We start from the raw sequence: 20,660 nt of genomic DNA, 5'->3' as shown, positions 1-20,660 counted from the left end.
TCACATAGCCATCACTGAAGAGTGTCAATACTTGAAAAAAGTTTTTAATTTCATGCGTATTTGCTAAAAAAAAAAAAAAAACATATTTATCAGCTTATTTTATTTATTTTTATATCAAGAATCAGCAAAATAAATTAATTAACTTTGCTGTCAAATAAAATCTCTTGAATAAATTAGTTGCTTGGCATTTATAACACCAGGCCTTCTAGTTACACCTACCTTTTTAATATTTTTCTGAAAAGAGAAATAGAACAGAGTTGTTGTCACTTTTCTTTGTTCTAATCTATTTTTACCCAATGCATAACTTTGCTTTGGAACAATTAAATTATGAATCATAGTATGAATCAAAATATAATTTCCTTTTTAAATTATAAAATGACATGGGGGCAAAAAGATACTTTTTCTCCCCTCATTCCCTATGGAGTCAGTGCCTATGACCATGTATATATTAAGCTAGTAGAGCCGACTTTCCTGATGGCTAGGATGGAAACACTGTAGGGACAATTACGTTTTTTTTCCTTTCTGACAGCAACAACATGGCAATGTTTTAAAATGAGAAAATGATAATAGATTTTTATATTGTATTTATATGTGGTTTTAACTAATATTCAATTTATGATAAAAGCCTTGAGAATAAAGTGCCCTAGGTGGTAAGGATTAAAAACACATCTATAAAACATAGACCTTAAATATAATGTATACTGTCATAAAGAACCAATTTTTTTTTTTTTTTTTTTTTGAATGATAAAACTGTAGTATCATTTGCACTGAATGAAAATAGTTTGAGGAGAAGGATGTTCTTTCTTTGCAATGCCATACTCAATTACTCAATCTTATTAAGAATTTTATGGACACTTTTAGAGACGTAACTTTCTGTGTTATTATAACAGTGACATAAGGTAATCTTATATTTCTCCAGCTGACATCCCTTATCTTCTAAAAAAAAAAATCTTGTTTAAAAAACCTCTTAAGACAGTCTAAAATAAGCTTAAAACTTGAATAAGAAAAATAAAACAGGTACAAAAGCACACATTAAAACAAGTTTACCTTAACACTAGAGCCAAGGAGCTATGGATTTGTCATTCCAGATGTATTCTCCACGAGGAGATGCAACGTCAGGTGGAAGTAAAGCTAAATATACTGGAGCCGCAGCACCTATTTAAATATTTAAGAGCTTCAGGTTAGTTATCAAAAAGATTCAAAAACTTTAAATTCCCTGTATAAAACAGTAATGGATGAATAAATAAATTATACAATTTTCAATTTAATTTTTGATACTTAATTATTTGCAAAATAATCAGTATATTGCATTAAACAGACATTCTGGCATTTGAAATATCATAAAAATTCAAATGGGGAAAAAGTTTTAGCTAGGCAGTTTGGGTTATGCCACAAGCTTAGACAATATTACTAATTAAAAGTTACAGCTAGATACTTCAAGCTTAGCTGTAACTTTTAATCAGTAATACTGTCTAAACTTGCAGGGTAGTCTAAACAAATTAGGCTTAGAAGATGTGGACTGCAAAGTTTGAAAACTAGACATCTACAGGAGATTAAGTAAAATGAATGAGGAGAGTCTTTTCTTTCTCATAGCCGAGACAAAAATCGGATGGCACTAATATAAATTATCAGGAAATAGCTGAAGACTGGATCTCAAGGAGTTCGTCGATGGGTAGAAGGCTGTTGAACACTGGAATAAGTTGCCTACCAACATGGAAGAGGCAGCAATTTGGACTAAATTCAAAGCAGAATTATATGGTCAACTTGTGGGAAAGGAAACAGTATGAATATTCCATTTCATTTTATTTATTTAAATTTTTTTTTTTTTTTTGGATGATGCAGAAAAAGTCTGCTTCGTTGCATCATTTGGCATCACTGATACTAAAAATATATACCAAAAGGAGACATTTACAGAACCACATAACACTTTTTACTGTCCATATTATCAATTTGGCAAAAATTTTATAAACATTTGCATTTATATCACACAGTTCAAATACCACGCATAAATCATCAACACAATAAAAATTAATGTTTATCAAAAACTGTCTAACATTTAAGGTCATTTCTAAATTTACATATATAATTTCTAAAGATAATTATCAGTTTCTACCTTTGTTTGGCACATAATGGCCTTTTGCTGCACCATAAAACCTCCAACAATAACAACAACACAGAAATACTTTTCTATTATTCAGGGTGCATGTTTATTAATAATCGGTTATTAACTTTCTAACAACTTCCACACGAAACATCCTTTTTTTTTTTTTTTTTTTTCTTTTTCCAGATTAAGCAAGCAAAAAACCTAGCAAGCCTTTGAGTCCTTTAATTGGGAAGAATATGCAACTATCACTAGTATCTTCAAGAGTAGCCATTACAGAGAGTGGCAAAACCTCACTCAAACTAGATACTTAATATGGTAAACAGTAAGTCCAGTTATTAACTTGTATTTATGCCCATTAACAGCACAACAATTAAGTGCATTACAAATAGGATATAACTTTGCAGTGCAGTCCCCAACATACCCCATTAAACAATTTGTATCTGAATTGTACAAAGTATAAAATTAATAATCAACCAGATCACAACTGAATTATATAGAAAACTAATGCTATTATCAGTAAAATAACTAAGTTAGATACTACAAACTCAGCAATGTTAAACAATTTATTTTTATATTTAAATGGATAAAAATCACACAAAGCTTTAATATTAATAAATATCACTAAATTTTTTTAGAAGAATGCAAATCAAAACTTCAGTGAGAAAAGGAGAAATTAAATGTGTAAGTTACATTCGATAAAAAAGGTATATTCTTTTGAGCACATCTAATTTGCTTTTTCATCAATTTAAAAATGTACATAGTTTGTACTATGGCTTCTGAGGGAGAGTATGAAGTATCATTAAAACAAGAATTTAATTAATTGCATAATATCAGTCATAGCTTTTCTTAAATATATTGTTAATAACAAAGTTGACTTAATATGGTTAGGGAAGGACATTACGTTGTTTCAATCCATTTAAATTATAATATATCTAAATTACCACTCTTATACCACGTGGAGTTTTAATATATTTTATTTAGGTGTTACCTAAACTAATATACAATGAGTAACGTTTCAGGTATCTTGCCGATACTCATCATCAGACCTTGCTGCTGACTGATACCTCCTGCCGGATGCTCAGACCTAAATGGGCCTCTGAGTGTCCGGCAAGAGGTATCGGTCAGCAGCAAGGTTTGATGGTGGGTATTGGCAAGATACCTGAAATGTTACTCATTGTAGATTAGTTTAGATAACACCTAAATAAAATATATTAAAACTGCATGTGGTATAAGAATGGTAATTTAGATATATTATAATTTTAATGTTAACTTATGAACTCACCTTCTTCGATGGTCAAGGGCCCTTTGTGACTTGTCATGTCAGTATCCACATAACCAGGGTGTACCTGGAGGGGAGAAAAGCCCTTTAATTACCTATAAGACATAACTATACTGTGAAATTCTGAATATAATTTTGCATATTTTTTCTTGGATTTCTTTACTTGTTCTTTTGTACCCCTCCATATAAAGAGAGAGAAAGTTTGTAACTTTATTGCTAGCAAAGAGTAATTTCTAATTTTACTTAGCAATCATTTCTTTTTTATAGAAACTGTAAAATAAAGTGCTGGATTGTTTTTAAGGTAAATACTGAGGTAACAAATACCATAAGACGACATTGTCATGTCTGAAAATTGCATGAATTTTAAACACATCTGCAACTGTGCAGGAATAAAAACTAGTTTCTTAGTTTCTGGAAGAATAAAATCCTATAATGGGGGAGAGACTATAATAAATTATAAAAAATATGACCATGTCTGAAGTTTGTTTAAAAAAAAAAAAAAAAACACCATGGCAAAGGAAGAATGATACACAGTTCAAAAGAAACACATATTTGTTGGGGAAGAAAAAAAAAACAAAACACAAACTTAAATGAAATCTGGAAGGAAAGTAAACATACCATAAAACCAAAAAAGTACAACTTCACCAGGAAAACTGGAAAGTTGATAAGTATGCATTAAGGTACATAAAGTATAAATTGAGTTTCAACATAATTAGGCACACTAATTTAACTAATCATTATCTTATACAGAAGAGCTTTAGTCTTTCAAACCATAATCATCAAAATATAAGAATCACAGCTATTTATTTGCAATTAAGAAATCCATCACAAGATACTTACAGCATTTACCACAATATCGGAACGTGAATCTTTGTTAAACTCTCTCTGCTGAATAATGGTCAGTGCAGTAATACCTACTTTAGACACGCAATATGCAGAACCTCCCCAACCTTTCTTGAGGTGATCTCCAAGTTTTGCAGCTCTACAAAGAACAGTAAATGAAACTAAAATAAAAATTCTGAATTTTACAGCAAAAATTTTGCTTCCTCAAACTCTAAATGAGTCAACATAATTTAATATCATGTAATATGTTATGTGATGCAACAGTGGAAATATATTAAAAAGTAACTTTTACCAGTTAAGTTGAGAAATATATTCTAGTACATATGCAACAGAAAAATATGTCAAAGATATGAACTAATTTTATTATTATTATTATTATTATTATTATTAGCCACATGGTACAAGGAAGCCTGAGGCTTATGCTGCACCAGCCAAAAAAAAAAAAAAAAAAAAAAAAAAATTCCGGAGTTACCCTGAGAGAGAGACAGAGAGAGAAGTAGAAAGGAACCACCAAGAAAGAGAATGATGATATCCAGCTCAGGACCCTGGGTTTGCCAAGCCCATACTCACCAGATGTGAGCCCCCAGGGTTAAAGAGATGAAAAGCTCTACATGAAAATCTGAGGGCTCCACAAGTACCTTAAAAAAAAAATAATGAAACCCTTGGTGGCTGGGTATAGAAAAAGATCAAAAGAACCTGCAATACAATTTTAATTACTATGAGACACACACAAAGGGTGTTAACAGCTAGAGGAAAATTAAACAGATAACCATAAAAGGAATATTTTCTGTGCTTCTCTTAACTGTTAATAATGTATGACATTGGGTGTCCTTGGCCCTGATTTAAGCCTGCACTGTAGGGGGGGGGGAGAATGAGATTATTAATATCGAATTACTGTGGGCACAGAGTGAAACGGAGACAGAATCTTTCGGTTGTTTTTGCCAACCCTGTTATTCTGTCTCCGTTTCGCTCTGTGCCCACAGTAATTCAATATTAATAATGAATCCAGAGCGAACAGACCACTATAATCATATACATAGATTGTTACTGATATAAAGTTATTTGGTGAAACCATGTGCGTATAAAAGAAATTATACCAAAAAGAAAGTGGAATGTTTTGACATTGCAAGATAAATTAAAAATTGCTGATGAAGTGAAAAATGGAGACTTCATTTCAAAATTGGCTGTTGAATACGATATGGATGTACAGACAGTGAGGGATATTTTTAAAAAATGAATTACCAAATATAAATGTTTTACACAGTTTATTTGGATTTTATCAAGGCATTTGACTCAGTCCCTCAGAGGTTAATATATAAGCTGGAACATGTTGGATTACTGGAAAAATTCTAAGATGGATTGCTGGGTGGCTGCAAAGCAGAAGGCAGAGTTTTGTGATTAATGGATATTCTTCAGGTTGGTGTAAAGCCAGAAGTGGGGGTCCTCCAAGGATCAGTTCTTGGACAACCGTTGTTTCTAATTTTCATAAATGACATCGACGATAGGATAGAAGGCTTGATGTCAAAATTTGCACAGTTAAAGTTGGTAGAGTGATTAATGATCAGTGCCAAGCAGCACTCCTTAAGGATGACTTGAACAGGCTGTAAGAATGGTCAGAAAAGTGGCAGTTACATTTTAATGCAGCAAAATGCAGGGCACACTTGTGAAATGGCAACCTCAAAATAAATTATATACTTTGTGGGGTTAAATTAAAAACAGTAGAGGAAGAAAGGGATCTGGGAGTTATAATACAGGCAGATATGAAGCTTTCTGAGCAGTGTAAACCATAAACCATCAGCCAGGGAAACCCATGGTGTCCTACTGATGATTTATCGAACATTATCCTGTAGAGATATGGAGGTAATAATTCCATTGTATAAGGCAATTGTAAAACCACATTTAGAATACTGTGTACAAGTATGGAGATCTCATCTGAAAAAAGATAAAGGCTTTTTGAAAGAGTGCAAAAACAGGCAACTTGCATTGTTGAGATCAGCAAAAGGGTGACCATATGAGGAAAGACCCTGAATATGTAGGCTACAGAGCTTGGCAATCAGGCACCTCAGAGGTGACCTGATTGAGGTTTATAAGGCTCTGAAACTGGTGAGTAAAATGAATGAAGGTAGAATTTTCACGGTTATAGAGAATTCCATAACTCGGGGGCATAAATTCAAATTACAGGGGAAGAGGTTTAGACTAGATTGTAGGAAATTTTCTTTTAGCTAGTGAGCCATTGATTACTGGAATAGGTTGCTTTTACAGGTAGTTGAAGCTGACAGTTTGAATAAATTCAAAGGTCAACTGGATTGTTACCTATGTGAGGAGGAAAGCAAATAATTTGTATTTTTTTTTTGTCTACTCCAGTTCCCCCTCCCCCCAGCCAGTGCAGCAAAAGCCTGTGGCTTCCTTGCACTATATAGCTATTACTATAAATACATTGGGTAACTGAGAATCGACAATTAGTAACAATAATAGTAAGTACCTCTAAGAAATGGAAAACTGACTAGAATGAAAAATACTTCAGATGTCATATTCTGTTTTAGGCAGGCTAAAATTAATTAACCTATTAATTGATCTGAAATTAATCTATTCTTTTGTTAAACCTAAGTGTTATGTGGTTAAAGCAATTAAACATTTATATCACATATAATAAATACTTACTCCACAAACTCATTCATCATTTTGCATAACTCTTCTACAGTTAAAGTTGGAGACATGAACTTCTGTTGTAGCTCTTTGCTTTTAATATGTGAAAGTTTGCCAGCTGAACTTGATAAGTTCACAACCCTAATGTATAAATAAGGAAATAATGCAAAATGTTAACAGCCAAGAACATGTGATTAATACAGACATGTACTGTTGATTTATTATCAGGACAAATTATTCATAAGTTTTGAGTCATTTATTTTGTTGATAATTATGAAATTTGTAGAAAAAAGTACAATACCACTGAAGAAGTGGAGAAGCAATATTTGTAAAATATCTGATTTGAGTCTTTTTATAATAAGCAGTTTCAAAATTTATGCAGGATTAAGTGTCTTATATTTATTTTGTCCTAATATATAATACACAAGTTGTGAGAGAGAAACCGAAATTTTTCCACACACTAAGAACTATAATTGTTTGGCATAGGTTCCATGGGTAAACCTTCAAACATCCAGATAATATTTTCGTTCTTGATAATTCTTGCATGTGTCAACTGGCATGACATGGCATAGAATGGAATGAAATGTGTTTTTTGAGATTGCAAGAACTTGATGATAAAGGCAGTATGCAAAGTTTTACTTTGTCAAAACTCTATAAGAAGTTTAATAAATCCGGAAAGACACTGGGAGACACCTGCTTAGTCCAGCTTTCTTCACACTTTTGATCAAGGAAGCACAGTAGTGTGGAATTCTCTTTTTCTTTAATTCAAGTTACAGTCAATTTTACAATATTTCATCCCCAATAACAGTGTTCGCCACACAAGACTAATCTATGTGATGATCATTTCACATAGTTTTGAAAACTTCACAATTATGTGCTCTTTAGACAAGAAATCAGTAAAAACAATAATTTTTACTTATACTCAATATATTTGATACTAAGAATAACACACTTCTCTCTTCAGTAAGACTATCAATTGCAGAACTGTAGCTGAACGTGCTCAAGTGACAAGTTGCCCTCCAATAACCATGTTTATGACATCTGCATATCCAGCAAGACATCCCTGAAATGGCCCCCTTCACCTGAACAACAAATAATCATACAGGGATAAGCAGGCTTGGCTTTGCAGTTTGTGGGGACCAAAACAGTATGTTGACAATGCCCCCGGCAGTTAGTATAGTCTGTCAAAACCAGTTTAACTTTCCCCATTATCACTTGCTAGTGGAGGACTATTTTGTTTATATTTATTATTTTTGCTAAAAATCTGGTTTAAAATGAGCAAAAAAGAATTTTTAGAAGAGTCAAGGGCCACAGCAGAATAATAAATTACTAATTCCAAAAAATATATATATTTCTTAAGTAATAACTTAAAATTGGTGAGTATAAAAATCTGCATAGCTGACATTCTAAGCTAGTAATTATAAACAAATCATGGTAAGCCTTACTTAATGCAAAACTGGCTATAATTTTATTAAAGTTCAATTCATCGGTAATGTTATTTTCAATTGACAAAATAGCAAAGATGCTAACCCATTCTCAAAGCGTCACTAGTCACATGCAAGTTTGTAAAGTCTCAGTTTTAAAAAAAAAAAAATTTCTTCTCCAAGAATGTGACACTGAAAATGCAGCGTAAGTGTTAGTAATCCATTTATGTACCATGCATTGTAACAGTGTATTCCTTTATGAAACACATTATATTGCTCAGTGTACTATAAACTATATCAGCAACAAGACATAGTTAGTAGTTTCTTTTCACCTTTCCATAATCCAAAAATATTTATAGTAATTCAAGGTTAGTGTAGTGTACATACTGGCACCCACTCTTAGTCTACTACTTGGAAAAATATATGACTATAGACAGCCATGGCTTGAAAACAACCATATTTTTTCTACCTGGCTTGGAAATAGCCAATCCAAGCCCCCCTCCCCACACCAGTTAGACTTGTAGACAGCCATGAGTTTAGCTTCTGTCCCCTGTCCAACTCTGTGTCCCCTGTCCAATTACTCTGTGTAAATACTGCAGAGGAATGTAGTATAACTTTTACATAGTAATACTTTCAGATATTTTATTATTTTATTTCATTATAATAAGTATGTGTCAGCTTTTGTACCTCCATCTTAACTGGTTCATTTATATTTTTTCCAAGGTGCACACATGTAATAGGCTCCCAGAGAGGGGTAACACATATAACCTTGAATTCATATATTTTTAGCTTAATATGGCGGAGTGTTGTGTTTCACTGTGGTGTTTAGTTGTCTACTGGTTTGTACTGATATAAATTTTGCAGAGAAAGCTTCAAGATTGCATTACCCTATTTCAACAATGTTGAAAATATACTGCAAATCTACGTGGACTTAAATATTTTTCACCACTAAGGGTGGACAATTGCCTCAACTTCCTTATAGATTGGACTAGGCCCCATCCAATTCCCCCCCCCCCATTTGGACACCTGAAGAGACACTTCTAATGCAGCATCTGGAGACTAGGCACCTGTGAGGTGATCTGACTGAGGTGTACAAGGCTTTGTACACCTCAGTGTCAAACCACAAAAATGGTTTGAGCAAGCTCAATGATGATGGAATTCTTCCTCTTGCTCAGATTCTGCATCTGAGGGAGCATAAATTCAAATTAGGGAAAGACGGTTGTAGAACAGATGTGCAGAAATTTGCCTTTAGCCAGATGCAGAAAAGTCAGGGAATGACCACCGCATATCCCGGAGCAATATGGCCTTAGTTGCTAATGCTCCTAAAAACCAAACAACAAACAAACAAACCTTTAGCCAGAGGGTGGTTGATTGCTGAAACAAACTTCCATCTGTCATTGTGGAAGTTGACAGCTTAAATAAATTCAAGGCTGAACCAGACAAACTTTTGAAGTAAATGGATGGGTGAAACGGGAAGGGTTTTTTTAATTAATTTTTTTTTTTTGGCTGATGCTAAATAAGCTTGCTTTCTTGCATCATATGCCTCTACTAATGCTAATGTGAAGGGCACAGTTATTTGCAGTGAAGTGAAGTATTCAGTGAAGGGCACAGTTATATACAGGTAGACAATAATCAGTATGAAAAAATACTTCACTGCAAAGAGGTAAAACATTTATTTTTACTTAATTAATAACTTCTTTGTGCGGGAAGCTATTAATTAAATAAATGATTTACCTCTCTGCAGTGAAATGTTGTTTCATTCTAAAGAGGCACATTTATCACGCAATTTTCTGATGGGATTACAAAACAAGAAGTGAAAAACTACTTAAAATTAGGATTTTTGTTTTACGAACAAGTTAGAAAGAATGATGGAAAAAAATTTTTAAGAGGTGGTTACTCAGAGTAATGTATATGCACCACCATGGCTGTGAGCAATAAATTTCTAAAGTTTCATGTTTCAATCTATTGTTAAGCTGAGAAAAATTTAAGCCAAAATATAAATGAGTTTAAATAGAAGAGTGAAGGAATTTACCATTAGAAATTAATAGAAATAATCAACAGAAAAATTCACTTTTAATATTTCAATGTTTGCTTAAACATGAACTGCTTATTTCTTCTATTTCTAGCTAATAATAATAATAATAATACCTTGCATGATCCCTCAAAAGTGGAAACAGCTCTTGACAGACATGTAAATTTGCAAAAAAGTTGACTCTGATAGTGTTTTCAGCCTGTTCACCAAATGGAACAGTCGAAGCATTCTATAAATAGAAATTTATTTATATGCACAATACAATACAAATCATTTTTTTTTGCATGTACTTGTAAGTAACAAGCAATAGTGAAGATAATAATATACAATTTTAAATCCATTTGGTACTGTATAATCTTCAATCTGTTTTCCATTTTAGTAGGTAGGTGGCATTATTGATGGACAAAAATATAGGGAATACATGATATAAACCATCTTCAATTGACAGTATTCATCAATATGCACTTGGCTTTTGAGAAGAAAACATTTCTTCCATTATTACCTGGGGACTATATTGTCATAAAAAGCCTAAGCCCAAGCTCTGTCGCTGTCACTGTTGCAGGGGGGACCATGCACTCCCCAAGCAGTAATTTTAGAAAATAACCGCTACTCTGTGTTACGATTTTCTGCCATTACTGCCTGGTAAGCACTGTCCCTCCTGCAACAGTAACACAGCTTGATACTAGTTCAAATTTCAACCTGCACTGAAATAGTACCCTGCTTCTTTCACTTGATTGAAAGTATCTGCCTATAAGTACAATGGCCATGGGTGGTAGAAAATAAAAAATGCATCCTTCCCCCATACAGTAACATAATTTTGGATATGCACAGGAGGGGTATGTTTATATTACACAAAATATCTTAGATGAATTTGTGAAATTAGCAAAAATATTTCCATTTTGACATTTCAAGGGAAAATCAAATTAATAAATATTTATCCTCCCCTCCTCATGAACTGAATGGAAGCCATTTCCAGTAAAGGAGGGAAGAAGGCAAACAACATAAGCATATGAGTCTACTTGTGTAAAAGTATACAATAGAAGCTGTTGAATATTCAACTTTATCGGGGCTAGCAGATGGTTGGTTAATTGAAAAAGTTGGTTAAAGCAGGGAATTTAATCTGTCAAATTCAGGGGTATTTTATTGTCAAGAAATTTATTTTCATTTAACACATATACATGTTTTAAACATATACATTTATTTATAAAATATCAGCAATTTTCAAAAAATAGATGATAAAACATGACATTTTTCAACACAATACCTCTGCTTTTATTTATAAACATCGTATTATTACTTTTTGGATCAGGCTGTTCTTCATTATAATGTAAAGATGTATCTAGTGCATTTTTGATGATTGCATAAGAAATTTTTGGACCTGGATATGATACAATCTCTTCTTCATATTTATATCCATCTGTTTCTGTCATGGAGTGTACAATTTCTACATCGTCCATAATTTCATTTTCCAAGAAATTGTCACTGATTTATTAGAAAAAACATTGTTGAATCTATTGTTATGTTTTATTGCTGTAAATCTTTCACTCAAGTTGCTGAAAAATTGAATAGGTATTTTGCATCTACATTCACACATGAAGAATTCTTTAGAGGAGAGGATGACAGAAGTTTATCAAACTCCAATGAGAAGCTAAATGACTTTGTGATAACTGAAAGGAAAGTTGAAGAGGAATTGTTGAAGATGAACATAAAAAAGGCACTTGGGGGGTGGATGGGACTATCCAATCATATTAAACAAGGCAGCAAAGGAAGTAATGGACTGAAGATGTGCAAATATGGCCCCGATTCATAAACGGGATCAAAAGGTGATATGAGTAATTACAGACTTAACTTAACATCTGTTCCAGGAAAAATAATGGAGTCGCTGGTTAAAAAAGTAATGCGGAACCATCTGGACAGGAATGTAATTATACTGCAGTCATAGAATGGATTTGTTAAGGGATGGTCTTGTCTAACCAGTCTGATAGGTTACTATAATGCAATGACCAAGGAACAGGATGCAAAAAATAATTTGGATATTGTATAGTTGGATTTCAGAAAGGTTTTGATACTGTTGCACATAAAAGACTGCTGTACAAACTGGAGCAATGTGGCATTAGAGGCAAGTTACTGCTATGGATGAAGCGATGGTTAAGTGGAAGAAGACAAAGAATGGTTATTAATAGGCACTGTTCTTTGTGAACTAATGTTATCAGTGGAGTTCCCTAGGGTTCGGTGCTGTGCCCATTGTTGTTTTCATTATTTATTAATGATATTGATGAAGGTATATCAGGCTTAATGTCAAAGTTTGCAAATGATACAAAGGTTGACATAGTGGTTAATGACAGTAATGGCAGTATGCTATTGCAACAAGATTTAGAAAAATTAAGTCGATGGGCTGAGAAATGGCAGGTGAAGTTTAACATTGACGAATGTTAGGTACTGCATGTAGGTAGCAGTAATCCCAGAGTAACTTATCAGCTTTGTGCTACTGCACTCAGGGTAGTGGAGAATGAAAAAGACCTATGGGTAATTGTGCAATCAGATATGAAATTCTCTGAACAGTGCAGGCATTCTTACCTAGAAAGGCTTCAGTTCTGCAAATTGCAGCTTCTGTAGACTAAGCATCTGCAGGGTGACCTGGTTGAGGCATTTAAGGCCTTGAATGGATTGAGTAAGCTGAATGTGAATGGTAATCTTCCTCTTGCTGAGACTGCAAACATGAGGGGACATAAATTTAAGTTGAGAAAGAATTCTGCACCACCAACAGATGGTACAGGCTTCCATCTGTTGTTGTGATAGTGGAGGGTTTAAATAAAATCAAGGAAGAACTAGACAAATTCTTTGAGGGCACGGATGGGTGAACTGTTTTTTTTTTTGTTTTTTTTTTGCTGATGCTATATAAACTTGCTTTTTTGCATCATTTGCCATTACTACTACTACTAATTTTCCATCAGTCTGAAATCAATTAATAAACTATATTCTTCATTATTTTCTTGTAGTTAGGACTTATGTTATCACTGTCAACCTCGGGTCAAAGTTTTCTCCAAGGTATAGTGAATGTTGAATTTGGAATTTCTTTCCGTGCTGTGGTGCTGTATATTGCAAACAAGTCTTTGATGATGATGACTTTTAATGATTCTGTAATATGCATTGTTTATTTTTTTCCAAAACTGAATTCAAAAGCTTTTGCCTGTGTTATCTCTTTAGGCATTCAAGAGGCTAGACTGAGGATGTTATATTTGGCAGTAAAAACATCTATGTCTCCTTCTTCCAGTTTCTCACAATTCAGATGTAAAGGAGTGTTATCCAGAAACAGAATAGCCTTATCAAGTAATTTTTCTTCAAGTGTTTCTTTACAGAAGATAATACAAATGCATGTTTGTTTGTTTGTTTGTTATTTGGTTTTAAGGAGCATTAGCAACTAAGGCCATATTGCTCCAGGGATATGCGGTGGTCATTCCCTGACCTTTCCGCATCCTCTGTATTTGGTGGTCAAGGGCTGGAACCGAGATCTAATCAAGAAGCGTGTGCTACGCACTGCTGCTCCTGCCCACCTGGCTACAGAGGCGCCACAAATGCATGAAAAAAACCATTCTGCGAATAATGCAAAGTCCATCCATACTGATTTTTGTGAGTAGTAGTAAACTTGTAATATGAACAACTTATATTTTTTAAAATCTCTAGGATTAGTTCATTTATCAACAACAAAAAGTGACAATTTGCAAGTCTGAGAACTTGCACTTCTGCAAGTTCTCATTCTCCCTTTGGATTTTTTGTATCCTGGTGCAGAAGACACTCTGCTTTTATTGCCATCATTTTTTAAGGTAATATCTTACAACTTAGACCTACTTGACATATACTGTCAAGTTGTTCTCAGGTCGATTTTTCTGTTAATAAATGACCTTAAATCTGTAAATTTTTGAGCAGCAGATTGATCCTCCTGGAAAATACTCAATACATTAATACTGTGACATTTTTTCTAATGTCCAAGCCATCTGTCAATTTTTCTCATTTCTAGTATGGGTTTTTTGAAAGTTATGCATACTAAGTATTCAGAGTATTATGTAGGTATTTTATAACTTGACAGGTTCAGATGAGCCAACAGCATAATTTAATTCAGTCATGCAATCAGAGACAAAATTTTAATTTTGTCAATGAAAATTTAGGGAGAGCTTTAAATTGCATAATAAAATAAGTGTGCTTTTTTGCTAACTAAATTATCTAAAATTAATATTGGAAATCACACTTGAATATATTTTATTATAACAAAGTAGTTAATCTCTACAGTGATAGCTACCAACATTAAACCAAAACATGAACTCATGCTGGTGAAAAGGTGTGGTGGGTAGCATGCTTTGCTAAGAAATAAAGGCTGTGGATTAAAATCTCATGTTTAATATGAATGTTTCATAACGAGCCATGAAAATGGCTCAGTATGAAATTTTAGATGTCACTGATTAATTCACCTTAATAAAAGCAGCACTTGCATCCATTTTGTTGTAATAGGGTTTTAGGAGCATGAGCAACTAAGGCCATATGCTCCATGTAAGCTGTCTGTAAATTGCATGTGTTCTAAGGTAAATTTTCTGTTTGCTGGATGAAAAATCGAGTTTCCAGGAGAAAAACCATGCTACTCTCGTCTGAGACGTGTTGCAGGCACATTGTAAAAAGGCTCATAAAAATTACTCACATCAGTGGAACTCAAACTCTGGTCTATTCTACCCAGTGTGGGGAAACTGCTGATCCTGCCAACTATGTTACCCACAAGAGCTATACCATTTTCTATATAGTTCTACTGTGAAAAACAAAGTTTGCATCAGAAGCAAAATAATATACATATTTTTTAATATTCTACTGATTTATCATACAACAGCATTACTAAATACGCTTCAGGATGTTGTTTTCTGATGGAATAGATGGTTATTTGGAAGTTTTTCTGGCTCATTGACTACTTGGGTCACAGTTTGTCAGTTCATATGATTAATCGCATATTATTAGTGATGACAAACAACACAAGAAAGCAAGCTTATGCAGCAGCAGCCAAAAAAAACAAAACAAAAAACCACTTTCCATACTACTTGTCCATCTCATCTAACAGTTTCTCTAGTTCTTCCATGAATCTATTCAAACTACCTTAATCAACAACACTGCATGGAAGTTTGTTCCAACAATCAGCTACCCCTGGCTGAAGACAAACTTCCACACAGCTATCCTTATTTGAATATATGTCCTCTCATGTGTGTAGTCTGAGCAAGAGGAAGGGTTCCATCAACAATGAGCTTACTCTATCCATTCAAAGCCTTAAACACCTCAATCAGATCTCCTTGCAGGTGCCTAATTTTCAGATGCTGCAATTAACAGAACTGAAGCCCTTCCTGGTAATAAACCCTTTTGTTCCTCCTCACTAATCTTGCTGCTCTTTTCTGAACCCATTCCAACAGATCCACATCCTTCCTACAATAAGACTTCCAAACCTGTACGCAGTATTCAATATGTGGCCTAACTCTTGCCTTATACAAGGGGATAATCACCTCCTTATCCCTGCTGGCAAAATGCCTGTATATCATTGGCAAAATCCTGCAGAACTTCATACCTGGCTGCACAATTACTCTGGGTCTTTTTCATTCTCCCACTACCTTGAATGTGGTATCACACAGTTGGAACATTAATCTGGGATTATCCATGGTTGCAGTATCTTATATTTGTCAATATTAAACTTCAATTTCCACTTTTCAGCCTATCTGCCTAATTTTTCTAGACCTTGTTGTAGCACACACCCCAATTACTGTCACCATTTATAGCTAACCTTTGGTTATAAATGGTACCAAAACTGGGTATCATAAATTCAAATCACAAGGAAAGAGGCTTAGAATGGACTGTAGGAAGTTTTCTTTCAGTCAGAAAGTTGCTTCCATAGGTGTCTGAGTCCAGCAGTTTGTGGGAGAAATTCAAAGGTCACCTGGATAGATGACTATCTACGTGAGGAGATGGTCACAAAGGTAGATTTTGCTTTTTTTTTTTTGTTCTTTTGGCTGTTATTTGTTATTTTGAGTTTGTTATTTTTATTTTATTTTATTCCTTTATTAAAGCCACATTCAACTATTTTATATTTTATTATTATCACTTAAATTATATAAACCCCTCTAACTTACCTGTACCAGGGTACTTTACTTTATTTTATGGCAATAAATAATTTTATCTATAAATTATTCTAACGTTTTTACTCACAGATTGTACTAATTATTCTAACACAACATACACAAAAAAAGTAAATTCCAGCAGTTGCATAAGACTATTTGGTAGGCTCCCTCTCATCATCACATACTAAAACACTCATATAACAGTTATTGTTTAACATTTTTTACTTAAGAAATATTGAACAATTACTGTTAATACTGTCGTGGAAGGCTTCTAGTTACTATCACGAATAAAATAAATAGCAAGGCTTCCTTAATGTGAGTTATTTACATCAAAGAAGCCTTGTTATTTATTTTAATTCCACTTGTTTCATTTCTCTAATTGTTTCACTTCTCTAATGAAATCTTAGATTTTTTTTATACACCTTTTATCATCACTTCAGTAGGTTTTCTTACATTCATATGTGAACATATAAGTTTACCTATTCCAACATATTTTCAAGAGAAAACTGTTGAGAGAAAGTATTCACATACAGTTGGACCTCTATATAACAAAACAGATCGTTCCCTTGAAAAAATTAGTTAAACATAAATTTCGTTATAAAGAAATATGAAATTTTCAACAATGAAAAATACTGTAATTTAACGTTCAGAAATAAGTATAGTAAAATATGGAAAATAATTCAGAAATAAGTGGGAATGAATAAATTTTCTAACATTTTAAAACAATTAATTTATTAATACAGCAATACCCCACATAGCACTGATAATTGGTACCGAAACTATTCCAAGTTATGTGAAACCGTGCTGATTGAGTTATAATTATAATGGGTTTTAATTGAATGCGTACCAGAGAAACAGTCTACAAATTATAATAAATCTATATATGATTTGCACTTGATAGCCGATTAAAAGGATTTGAAATAAAAAATATTGCAAAAATATCATGAGAGATGAGAAAAAAAAGCTTGGTTTATTTAGGTATTTCAATAATGAAGTCTGGTGAAGTCCTTCTTTTTCTTGGCGCCTCCGTAGCCAGGTGGGAAGGAGCAGCAGTGCATAGCACACGCTTCTTGATTAGACCGGGGTTCGAGCCCGTCACCACCAAATACGGAGGATGCGGAAAGATCAGGGAATGACCACCGCATATCCCGGAGCAATATGGCCTTAGTTGCTAATGCTCCTAAAAAAAAAAAAAAACCAAAAACCTTCTTTTTCTCGGTGTGCAAGTGTTAGTAGCATTGAATCCCATCTTGTAAAATTTGCCATATCTTGATATGGAAAATTTTACAAGATGGGATTCAATTTACATTAAACATTAAACATTCGGATCTCCATTCAGAATCGCCTCACAGGCCATATCAACCCCCCAAAAAACTCTCCATTTCTTCTGTTGAAAATTATTTTGGTGCCACTTCAGAATTGTTTTCCTCTTCTTCATATGCAGTTTGCCTGTCAATTTCAAGGAGAGTTGCATCATCTAAGTTATTTGCATGTGAGTCAATGCAGTCACGTACATTGGCAGTGTTCAAAGTTTCGAATCCAAAATCTTTTCCGATTTTCACAATGTCTTCAGCAATTGTCTGAACTTAGGATTCAAAACCAGTGAAATCATTTGTCAAATGGGGCAAAACATGCTGCCAAACAGAATGCATGTTGTTATTATTATTAGCCATATGGTGCAAGGAAGCCTGAGGCTTATGCTGCACCAACCAAAAAAAAAATTTTCTGAATGACCCCAAGAGAGAGAGGGGGGGGATCACCAAAAAAGAGAAAAATAATGATATCCAGCTCAGGATCCTGACCGTTGGCAGTGATATCTAGCAAAGATTCAGATATATTTTCAATCATATTTAAAGGGGTAAAAAATAAATTGTGAAATGAAAAGTTTGAAAAGCTATTGTGTTGTCTCGTCAGGATGGAATTAAGAATACTGAACACTGTCGCATGTTGCTGCTGACTGCCTGAGGGGAGTTACTGGCACATGTGCATGTGAGACAATAGAGTGGCACTGCAGCATATGTACACGTACCTAGGCTATGACAATGCAGCATATATGTAGACTACGTGTCTAGGCTATTATATTGAATGAGTTTTAATATGTACAGTAAATTTTTGACTTAAACTTAATTGAAAACCATGCTGTTTGAAGCCATGCTAAGTGAGGTATTGCTGTACATACATATTAAGAAATGACTACTTGCATGATGCACACAATATATTAGTACACTTTTAAGAATTATGTTGTAAAATATTTGAGTAGTTTTTGTTGTTGTACACTGGATTCTACTGTACACCATTCACAAAAATGTTCACATTTGTTAATATATTTTCTGTTACATTTTGTTCCCAGCGGAGGCCTCGACACAGTTTCAAATGCTGCCAACATTTCTTGTTTGGAAAGTTTAATATTGCTCTCATTTTCATCCAATTCAAAGTCAATATTGTCACTAGTTCTTTAAATACTCTCCATAACATTGGAGTCACTTGGATAATCGGCTACTATGACATCATTATCAACTCCTAAAAATTTGCCAGCCAAATTTCTCCACTAATCAAACCCTCACTTGGAACTCTTCCCAAGATTGTTCAATGTCTTGTAGTAGTTCATCCCTCTCATCGCTGTTAATTAGCATTTTAGCAAAAACTGCTTTTGTGAAAAAATTCTTAATCATTGTTTCCATCACATCTTGACTCCACACTTTCGCCAACTCTGATATGCACATCCACAAATCTATAACAGAATCTATAGGTTCGTTAGTTTCTATTTTCAGAATAATTTTTTTCAGTATGTACCTTCAGTAGTGTATTTTCACATTCTTGATAATGCCTTGGTCTATTGGCTACAGTTTAGACAAGGTATACAGGGGGGAAGAAAATGAGCTTCACACTTGTAAATTTTGAAATTATCAAGTGAAGGTGGGCAGGGCAGTTGTCAACAATCAATGCGATTTTTCTGTTTTCTTTCATCATCTTTCTTTCGAAATTTAAAATCCACTGCTCAAAACTTTCACTTGTCATCCAAGATTTTTTTGCTGTAATCCAACTCTAATGACTTTATTTCTTTGCAACATCGGGGTTGTTTACTTTTGCCTACTACCAAAAGCTTCAGTTTTTCATTACCAGCCACATTTGCACCAACTAAGACTGTAATTCACTCCTTACCATTTTTCCACCTAAACATTTATAACCTTTAAAAGTCAATGTCTTGTTTGGCAAACATTTAAAAAATAGACATGTTTCCTCAACGTTGAATGTGTCTGATGAATTCATCAATGTCTTTGGGCTCGTAGTCCTCCATAATTTTTTTCAAAACTGTTTCTTTTTTCAATAAGAAGGGTATAGTCTTCTTCAATTGAACTCCACTTTCATCAGAAATAACTTTTTTGAGTAAGCTCTTTAAATTTGTCCAACCACCAGAACTGGCTCAGAATGTTTTTTTATGCCCCAGATAAGATGAATACTCCATAGCCTTTTCTTTTATTAATGGCCCTCATATTGGCACATTTTGGTCTCGAATCAACTTCATTCACTTGAAAACTGCTTCATCTACATCTTCACACAGGCATAATTTCGCACGCTTCCGAACGGGTCCCGTTTCCTCAAACAGTTTGAAAATTGAAACACTGTTTTTCAGAATGGTTAACACACCAAGAATACCAAATTTTAAAGCAATTTCTTTTTTTTTTTTTTTTTTTAAATGCCCCAATCTACGCTATTAAGCACTTCCACTTTCTTACACTACACTCAAAGATTTGCTCTTAGACACTATAAGGTTATTGTACAGCAGCTAAAACAAAACTGATTTAGGGACCACTTGTACCTATCATGTAAACAGAGACAGGTGAAATTTAGTGAAAGTGTAGATGACTCATTTCTGCAAAACAACAGATGAATTTCTGGTATAAAGGAAAATCACTCTATTCTAATTCTTTAATAGGATGCTTACAGTAGAAAACAGGTTGATCAGAGCCAATGTCTGCATTGGGAATATGCTTTAATCTTTGCCAATGGCTATGGATACAGATAACAGTTGACTAGCGCAACTTCTCGGTACAGTAGTGGCGGTTGTATAGGTTTTACTTCTCCTTCTTAGCTATCGCTGTCCCACTGCTGGGCAAAGGCATCTCCTAAAACCTTCCATCTTTTTCCCATGCCGTGGTTGGCCAGTTTCCTCCTGCAGTGTTTTACGGGC

At 33.9% G+C, this 20,660-nt stretch overlaps 1 protein-coding gene across 1 annotated transcript in view; it reads right to left on the bottom strand.

Annotated features, from left to right (window-relative positions):
* The window catches only part of LOC150079608 (carbonyl reductase [NADPH] 1-like), a 52,809-nt gene that overhangs the window by 3,277 nt on the left and 28,872 nt on the right, over nt 1-20,660 (bottom strand). Inside the window, exons 4-8 of the mRNA XM_090383989.1 lie at nt 10,445-10,557; nt 6,888-7,013; nt 4,224-4,365; nt 3,387-3,450; nt 1,048-1,155 (exon numbers count right to left, since the gene is read on the bottom strand). Coding sequence (XP_090240115.1) covers nt 1,055-1,155; nt 3,387-3,450; nt 4,224-4,365; nt 6,888-7,013; nt 10,445-10,557 — 546 coding nt within the window. The 3' untranslated portion in view covers nt 1,048-1,054. The remainder of the gene's footprint in view (nt 1-1,047; nt 1,156-3,386; nt 3,451-4,223; nt 4,366-6,887; nt 7,014-10,444; nt 10,558-20,660) is intronic.

This window comes from Mastigoproctus giganteus, chromosome 10 (assembly GCF_048544385.1).
Source record: "Mastigoproctus giganteus isolate SK-2022 chromosome 10, ASM4854438v1, whole genome shotgun sequence".
NCBI classification, from domain to species: Eukaryota; Metazoa; Arthropoda; class Arachnida; order Uropygi; family Thelyphonidae; genus Mastigoproctus; species Mastigoproctus giganteus.
Note: the sequence above shows the minus strand (reverse complement) of the source record. Positions and strands in the feature narration are given on the sequence as shown.